Source organism: Silurus aristotelis (assembly GCF_946808225.1).
Source record: "Silurus aristotelis genome assembly, chromosome: 2".
NCBI lineage: Eukaryota > Metazoa > Chordata > Actinopteri > Siluriformes > Siluridae > Silurus > Silurus aristotelis.
In genome coordinates this window covers 33,883,580-33,893,084 of record NC_139575.1, presented here as the reverse complement: position 1 = coordinate 33,893,084, position 9,505 = coordinate 33,883,580, and the positions used below count along the sequence as shown (strand labels likewise).

The 9,505-nt window shown below is 37.5% G+C and overlaps 1 protein-coding gene across 1 annotated transcript; it reads left to right on the top strand.

The window, feature by feature from the left end:
* The first annotated feature begins 176 nt into the window (after positions 1-176).
* On the top strand, positions 177-7,739 carry psmd12 (proteasome 26S subunit, non-ATPase 12). Its single transcript, XM_083522475.1, has 11 exons — positions 177-442; positions 2,435-2,494; positions 2,655-2,783; positions 2,903-3,010; positions 3,097-3,201; positions 3,974-4,123; positions 4,263-4,397; positions 4,761-4,873; positions 5,832-6,006; positions 6,266-6,343; positions 7,163-7,739. Exons 1-11 carry the CDS (start codon positions 335-337, stop codon positions 7,370-7,372), a joined length of 1,371 nt encoding a protein of 456 aa, XP_083378601.1. The 5' UTR covers positions 177-334; the 3' UTR covers positions 7,373-7,739.
* Positions 7,740-9,505: the final 1,766 nt, after the last annotated feature.

Below are 9,505 nucleotides of genomic sequence, written 5' to 3'. Positions count from 1 at the left end.
GAATTATCAAATATTTAAAAAATATATATTTCCAATTTTGTATTAACATGTGTATGAAAACTCTAAAAAACAAGAAATCGACCGAATGAAGAAAGAATAAACGTTCAGAGACAACGACCTGACATCGCGCCTGTCAAACAGCGTAAAAAAAAAAAATCAAAATATGGCGCCGTTCTCTTCCGCTCAGCTAGATGGCGCCCGAGCAATGCACTTCCGGTGAAGCACTTCCGCTTGGTTTGACAACAGAAATTGAGCGGCGGAAGCTAACCGAGGGAGTCGCTGGATTGTTGAGTTTCTTGTCATTTTTAAAACCAAAAAAGGAACAAACATAAAAATGGCGGACGACAGGGCCGAGAGATCCGACGGGAAAATCGTCAAGATGGAGGTCGATTACAGCGCTACTGTGGACCAGCGGGTGCCCGAGTGCGAGAAAATAGCTAAAGTAAGTTGAATGGACGGAGACGTGCGGCTGAGTCATGATGCAGCAACTCTGCTTATTAGCTCCGCTAGCCGGCTAACATTCCCCTACTGTTCAACCATCTTTGTTAGTCGCTTTAATATTATTATTGTCAGAACAACTTCCAACCTTTTTACTTTTACATAAAAACTTAAGTGTATGCTTGTATCACAGTCCTAACACTAGCATTTATGTGCTTGAGTCCACTGAGCATGCGTGTTAGCATCTCAATAGTGTCGGTGTACCTGAGGAAATAAATTATATATATATATATATATATATATATATATATATATATATATATATATATATAGGGCTGTCAATCGAATAAAATATTTAATCGCGATTAATTGCATGATTGTCATTACTACTTTTAAATTTTTAACATTGTTATCAACATGAGCAGGTACAAATATGGATGCTTTATGCAAATGTATGTTTATTATTAGTAAAGCCAGACAACATAGAGCATGAAGATAAAATATTCTTGTAAACGTTTTAAAGTAATTACGGTGTTTTTAAATGAAAATAATCATGACACCAAATAGAACTTTTGCTTTGTTTCCACACGGGCGGTTTTATTTGCCGGATGTGTGCATCATGGCGGATTTTGGTGATTGATTTAAGACTTTGCGCATTAGTAAAACAAATGTTTAGTGATTTAAACTAATGCTCCATATTTTTATAACTTACATTAAAATATGTTTAAGGTTCTGGGACAGGTATTATGATACCACAATGCTTTAATAGAAAGTTGTGATTTGAAACTAGTGTCAGTGCTGCTGCTTTATAAGGATCAACACACAGAAAGTGGTGTAATATAAAATTACACAGGGGTGGGGTGATGGGATTTCTTAACACACATTTTAATGGTTTCTGTTTGTCTGTTGTTGTGGAATGTCCAAAAGAGACAAGATCCTCATATGTAGTATAGCTGCAATAACCATCACCAGAAAACTCTGTCTCTCTTATGCTCACGTTTTCTGTCTTTTTCTCAGTTTTTTTCCATATCTATCTGTATCTCCCTCTCTTTCTCTGACTCTCACTCTCAAAATATTGCCTGATGGTTTCCTGTACTGGGGAATGTTACAGCGATGTATCACTGTATGTATAGACAAATAACTTTTTAATAAATGTCACTATCAACAATTATGCAGTTTATTTTGTTAAACAACACATTTATTCATAATTAGTCTTGAACACACACACCTTCTGACCAGTGCAAAAAGTCTGCATCATCAGACCCATCAGAATTAAGAATGAATAATGTGTTGGTGCAGTTTTTTATAGACTATATGCTGTACATGTTTCATTAAATTTGCACTCCTTTAGTAAAGATTGGGATTAAGATAGATGGCCATTGAGCAGATTGTTAGAGAAGCGTTACCTCTGGCCAAATTGGAATGGAAAAAAGTACAGGTCGACCAATTCATTGGTTTTCAGGATTAATCAGCACCGATATTTGATTGCTGGAACAATCGGCTATCAGCAAAAATCCATACCGATAGTTTTTCCAGGCTGCGTCTATTGTTGAAGCAGCTGAGAAAGTCCGCTGTCATTCATTGAGAGCGGCTTCTAGGGGTGAATCAATGACGTGCTAGTGTTTTCATTAAAAAAAAGTACAAAATCTTAAAAAAATTTTTGTGTGTTTTGTTTCAGTTTGAAAGCCCGTCTTTTATTTTTCTCAACTTATTCATATATTTAATATATAGATTTTTTTCATTTAGCACATTTTCATGATTCAGTACTGTTTTTTTTTTTGTTTGTTTTTGTAATAAAAGGTCAGCACTATATTAGATAGAGGTTTTTTAAATCCATTATACATTTTAAAAACTGTTGGTTGATTAATCGTTTATCGGTAAGTGCGATCCAACCTAGCTATCTGTAAAATCCACTATCGGTTTCAATTCCTGGTCTTTCTATGAACCACACTGTTTGACCTTGTAGTCTAACCCTCGGTGTGAATTGTGTGTGCAGGAAGGGCGACTTCAAGAAGCCGTCGAGAGCCTTCTGTCTCTGGAGAAGCAAACCAGGACGGTCAGTCTGGACCATTATGTCGATTCTTGTACATAGCAGCTCAAATCGGATTTGTTTGGCTTGTCTAATGTAAACAGGGGAATTGCCCTGTGATGTGCCAACAGGCAGAAATTAACACTCAGTAAGCCTTTTTTTTTTTTTACACTGATTTTCTTGCCAGGCTTCGGACATGGTGTCCACATCGAGGATCTTGGTGGCCATTGTGCAAATGTGTTACGAGGCAAAAGACTGGGACGCGCTCAACGAGAACATCATGGTGTTGTCGAAGAGGAGGAGTCAGCTGAAGCAGGTGAGGCTCGCTCTGCATGCTTATTCACAACCGCACATGATCAAGTGTATTCAAAGCCAAACGATATAAAAAGTGTATGGAGCAAAGCAGTGACTGGGGGGATTGCGGTGTCTTTGCAGGCTGTGGCCAAGATGGTGCAGGAGTGTTACAAATACGTGGATGCTGTTAGCGACCTGGCGGTCAAACTGAGGCTCATCGACACTCTCAGGACTGTTACTGCCGGAAAGGTCGGTTCTCCAGTCAGGTTCCAGACTTCTCCGATCGAAAACGGTGATCTTTTGAGACACTTGTGACCTCTGTATGTCCCATGCAGATTTACGTCGAGATTGAGCGTGCAAGACTCACCAAGACGCTGGCTGGCATCAAAGAGCAGAATGGGGAGGTTAAAGAGGCCTCGTCCATTCTACAGGAGCTGCAGGTAAGGTTCATTTATTTATTTTTGCATAATGCATTCACATATGCAACAGGCTTCTGGAAAGTAGTTCTGCTTATAACGTTTATGGTATAGATTTAGATAATGAGGAAAAAAAGGAGGAATCCCTGCGCTAACACGAGGAAGACTTCAATCCCATTCCTAAGTCAAAATCTTTTCGCAATCTGGTGCACGACAGTAGTGGGTAGAGATCATATAATTTCTATCATAGTCTGTCAGAATGTTTGTTTCTGATTGGCTGGACGGTGAGCACTGGTAGTTGGTAGATCAGTGGTTGAGCACTGGGTTGCTGATTGGAAGGTTGGGGGTTCAAGCCCTGGTATTGCCAAGCTGCCACTCTTAGGTCCCTTAACAAGGACCTTAACCTTCTGCTTTTCGGGGCACCGTAACATTGTTTACCCTGTGCTTTTACCCCGGCTTCCTAACATCATTGGGATATGCGCCGAAAGAATGTCTCTGAGCTGTAATGTACGTGTGACTAGTAAAATGCACCTCAGTTCCAGTCAGATTAATGACCATTTTAAATTCATGTGCTGCCTATGTAACTCCAGTAACCTGCAGTTGGAGTTGCATACCGAGTGAGACAGCAACTTTGAACATAATAACTTGGATTGAATTAGTTTTTAACACACAACGATCTAAAAGCATCCTTTGCATCGTTTGGTTTTAGATACAGACTCTGCAAATGAGGTATCTAACAAGGCTGGAGGTCTTCATCAAGGTAGTCTCAGTATAAACGCTTTCCCTCGTTGCGCAGGTGGAAACGTACGGCTCCATGGAGAAGAAAGAGAAGGCGGAGTTCATCTTGGAGCAGATGAGGCTGTGCATAGCTGTGAAGGACTACATCCGCACGCAGATCATCAGCAAGAAGATCAACACCAAGTTCTTTCAGGAGGAAGGCACCGAGGTGAGCGTCAAGGCTGGTACACTGTTCTTGAGGTTTTTAATTGAGCACCTGCTCGATTATTTAACTATTGGCACCCCACTTGGTTTAACAAACTTTAGTTTCTTTTTTTTATGTTTTTTATTCTCATCTTCTTTCTTAGGAGTCCAAGCTGAAGTACTACAATCTGATGATTCATGTGGACCAACATGAAGGCTCTTACCTTTCCATATGTAAACACTACCGGGCTATTTATGACACTCCATGCATCCTGGAGGATAGCTCCAAGTGGCAGCAGGTAATGCAAAAAAAAAAAAAAACGAAAAGTTGCAATCACAAACTCTTTCAGTCAGGTCATGTTGTGTTTGACTGGTGGTAAAATTTTCATAGAGCAAAAATAAATAAATAACTCGGCAATTAGCATAATTTAACTATTATATAAGGAATGACTTTCTGTAGCTTTAGTTTGCATAGCTGTAATATTCCTGGAGCTCAAACATCATGCTCATGCAATCACTTTGTATACAATTCTGGCGCAGGAATGCTTTTCTTCTTCTTGTGTGTGTTTATTTATTTATTTATTTTTACTTGACTAGTTTTTTTCCATATAATATTCTAATCTTTTCTAATTGTAAATTTTTTTTGTTGTTGTTTTGCCCAGGCCCTGAAAAGTGTGGTTCTGTATGTGGTTCTGTCTCCATATGACAACGAACAGTCCGATCTGGTCCATCGGATCAGTGCAGACAAGAAACTGGAAGAAATCCCCAAATACAAGTATGTGCAGTTTTGGAGAGTGTCTTGGAAAGAATGCTTTTTTTTCTCAAACAAGGGAACAGTGTTTAGTGGAAAATCATGGACTCCCTGCAAGTTTGGGTTTTAGCATCAAATTAAAATTTTGTTTGTCACATACACCTTCATACAGAGTATTACATATAGTGAAATGCTATTTTCGACTGTCCAACTTGTGAATACAATATATAAAGAAATACAATAGAAATAGAAAAAATAATAAGAGTAAAGTAACATGAAAAATTAATAAAATAGTTTTAAAGTATATTTAAAATATAATCTGACTATAAAGTATAAAATGGTTAAGAATAATAAAGAAAAAATGTGTGTGTGTGTGTGTGTGTGTGTGTGTGTGTGTGTGTGTGTGTGTGTGTGTGTGTGTGTATATATATATATATAACAAACATAAAAATATTCATGCATACACACACACACACACACACACAAATTAAACAGAAGGGATGGTATGGTGTGGCCGTCTTGATAGGTGCAAAGTAAGAAGCAAAATGAGCACAAAAAAAAATCCCCCACAGGTAGGCTCTGTATAATTGAGGCTCCTCCCCTCAAATTCAAATGGACCAATAACAATGCTAGGTTGTTACAATCTCATTAGCCGAAACTTTACTTGAGTATTAGATGATCTTTAACATCATCTGAAACGTTGCCATTAGTGTCTTATTTCAGAAGGTCTTTTCCAACCAGACATGTATCCAAGATTATATTTTAAATAATTCTTCACATCCTCAATAAATAAACTCCTCCAATGGGTGGAACAAAAATGGATTCCTATTTGCAGGCCGGCCTCTCCTACTAGACATTCACATAAGTATTCACACCCTTTGCAAAAATACTTTGTAGAATTTTTCAGGGTCTTTATACAAATAAAACGTTAGAAGTTGACTAAAAGGTAACAAAGTCGAATTTCTCCCTCTTTCCTTTCCAGGGATTTTCTGAAGCAGTTCACCACCATGGAGCTGATGCGCTGGTCCTCCCTGGTGGAGGATTACGGGAAGGAGCTGCGCGAGGGCTCTCCTGACAGCCCTGCCACTGACGTCTTCACCGAGACCGAGGAGGGAGAGAAGAGATGGCAGGACCTGAAAAACAGAGTGGTAGAACATGTGAGTTGGTCACTAAGCCCAGAAAGATGAATTGATTTAAATAGAATTGATGTCAGTATTAAATTATTTTTTTAAATATGCTTTAAAGATTACAGCAAACTACACTTAATTTAATCAGGAATAACCATTTAATTTCTGATCTACATTAATAATTGCAATTTTACATGTCAGACCATAGAAACTAAACTATGGCTTGTGTACTATTACATATTATATTAGCTATATGCTGTTCTCTAATTCTATTCTTCGCATTATATAGAATATAAGGATTATGGCCAAGTATTACACAAGAATCACTATGAAGAGGATGGCTGGACTTCTTGACCTTTCCATCGATGTAAGTTCTGTTGTTGTTTTTTTTTAATCAATTTTCATCAGTTTAATATACTCAGTCTTTGTCCAAATGCGCTGTTTATTTTTATTCATTTAACAAAAAGTAGAAATAAAACCCGAAATACAAAATGTTAACATCAGATGAGCTACTTTCTGAGTTTGTCATGATTTTAAAAGATCATTATTCATCATACTTGCATTGTGACCTTTTGGACTGGTTATCTTTTTCTAATACGTCTAATCAATTCTACAGCAACAGTATGTACTTGTATAACAGACAGAGAGGAAAAAAAAAAGAGGCTGATGAGGGAACAACTATTCATAGCTACTTATAACATGAAATGAAAATTAAAGGGATCCAAATTCATTTTTTATTAGTCACATACTGACTGTAACATGCAGTAAAATGCTTTAATTATGGAATAAAAATAAATAAATAAGGGTGAAAATGAAAAAGCTGCAGAATAACTTGCAGTAAAATAATTTACAAAATACCATTGGAAGATAATAATAGGATTAAAAATTATAGTTGCAATAGTAACAATAGAAATGAAATATTATGTATGCACACGTTAGCAGCATTGTATACATTGAGGCAGAAAATAAGTAAAATGTGTGATTCTGTAATTAATAAAAACGTTCTATAGTTTCTCTGTTTTATATATCAGTCGCGAAGGCATTATAATTTTTTACGCCTTCGTCTAAATTTCATTCCTTATAAATAAAACAAGGAGGAGAAAATCTATCTTCCCCTGCCACACTCGCTCTTCTCCCTAAAGCAGACTACTAGAACTCAAGCAGCGTTTTCCTGTTCATTTTCTAGGAGTCCGAGGAGTTCCTGTCCAACCTGGTGGTAAACAAGACCATCTACGCCAAAGTGGACCGGCTGGCAGGCATCATCAACTTCCAGAGGCCCAAAGACCCCAACGACCTGCTGAACGACTGGTCGCACAAACTCAACTCGCTCATGTCCCTCGTCAACAAAACCACACACCTCATCGCCAAGGAGGAGATGATCCACAACCTGCAGTAGTCTTCAGCTCGGAAATTCCACAACTGCCTCAAATTGGACCGAATTTCTTTATTTCAGCAAAAAATAAAAAACAGAATTGTAGTTTTAGGAACCCTTGTCGGTAATAACGATGACATCGGCTTCTTCTGGCTGTTTTCCAGTCATACTGGCGTAATCGTTCAGATGTTCAGAATTCATAATCACTGTAAATCAAATCTGATCTCAAAAAAGGTTCATCCAAGTTCACGGCTTTGGTACAGGGGTAACATTATGGTCAGAATTTGGCAAAAACCTGCATCACTGATTTTTGCCATATGACAGTTGCGCCATGTTTGAAAATTTTTCTGGAGTGTTTTGCAAATACACAATAAATCTTTCTTTTGAAAAACGCGTTTCATTTGTTGTTTCGTTACATCACAAGTGTCTCGTGTATATATAAATGTTTAACGTATGAACATTTTGGCCGAGCCCACTGAATTTGAAAGCGATGCAGCGGGGCTTTATTCTTTGTCAGTTCAGCACTTCACTGCCGGAACATCGTGCTCATCAACTAGTGGATCACACGAGCCATACCGGATTGATGACATCAGGAATGCCTGGAATCCAACGTTGATTTAAAAAAAATTTCATTTAAATATAGTTTCTTTTTAATGATGTTGAGTGCTGAATTTATTTTGAGATAGAGTATTCTATATTAATATTTTAAGTTAATATTTTAAGTTAATATTTATTAATATAAACAATTGTAACTCGTGCAGTCAGTACAATAACTACAACATAGACAATTTAGCACCAGGATCACATCATGACCTCACAGTCAAGTTCAAGATCAACACCTGCTTCAAGGTAAAGTTTGTCTTTTTAATTGGTTTATCTGATTTTTTGCCATATTAATTACACTCTTCCAGGATTATAGCATGATCAAATCAAAAATACAGTATTCAATGCTGCTGTGGAATAGAAATGTTTATGTAGCTTTATTCCAATTATTCACCCAGTAACAATTTCAGACAATTTGTGTAAGTAAATAGATGCAATGGGAGATAATACACTGACCATGCATAACATTATGACTGGAGAATTGAATAACACTAACAGGTGCCATGATGACAAGATAATCAGTGTGTGAGATATATTAGGCATCAAGTGAACATTTTGTCCTCAAATTTGATGTGTTAGAAGCCGGAAAAATGGGCAAGCATAAGCATTTGAGCAAGTGAGACGATGGCAAAATTGTGACGTCTAGACGAATGGGTCAAAGCATCTCCAAAACTGCAGCTTTTGTGGACTGTTCCTGGTTTGAGTGGTCAGTATCTATTTAAAGTGCTCCAAGGATGTGGAAGTGGTGTACTGGCGACAGGGTCGTCGATGAACGTGGGGAGCGAAGGCTGGCCCCTGTGGTCCGATCCAACAGACGAGCTCCTGTAGCTCAAACTGCTGAAGAAGTTAATGCTGGTAATGCCCGACGGGTCAGGACTGTTTTGGCAGCAAAAGGAGGACCAACACAATATTAGGTAGGTGGTCATAATTTTATGCACGATCGGTGTATTTCAGAAATGTTTGTATAGGAATGTTTGTGCTGTTGTTGAAAGCCCAATAGAGGGCGCTGAAATATAACTATTCTCTTCTCATGCCAAAAAAACCCTAAAAAAATAAAAAACGTCTAGGTTTTTATGCTAGCCAGACCCTAAAGGTTTTTGTCATTGCAAGTGTTATATTTTTTTAGATGTTTCAACAAGGCTTCATTTTTATTATTATCAAAAGTATGTGGACACCTGATTATCACACCCATGTGTGCATGCCGAATGCACTGATTCCATAGTTAGTCCCCTTTTTCCTGTTATAATAACCTCTATTTTTTTGTGAAGACTCTTTCTTCATGTTATAATAACCTCTACTCTTTTGGGAAGACTCTTTTTTGGTATTTTAGACTGTGGTTGTGGAGATTGGTATTCATGTTGGGTGAGGAAACTTTTTATTTAGTAAGTGTGATTTATGTTTACAACATAAATCACACTTACTATATTTTTTTCCCCCTGATTAATCACGAAAACATTTTTATGAACCATCTCTATCACTCTTTTTCTCTTTCAAAGCTGCAGATTCAGATTCGAACGCTTTACACAATTCTGTATTAGCAGTAAACAATAAAAC

Excerpts from the sequence above, each read along its gene's own strand:
- psmd12 (XM_083522475.1), top strand. The coding sequence starts at position 335 with ATGGCGGACGACAGGGCCGAGAGATCCGACGGGAAAATCGTCAAGATG. Across the intron at positions 2,784-2,902 it reads GGAGGAGTCAGCTGAAGCAG|GCTGTGGCCAAGATGGTGCA; the intron begins GTGAGGCTCGCT and ends GTGTCTTTGCAG. Across the intron at positions 3,202-3,973 it reads CCATTCTACAGGAGCTGCAG|GTGGAAACGTACGGCTCCAT; the intron begins GTAAGGTTCATT and ends CTCGTTGCGCAG.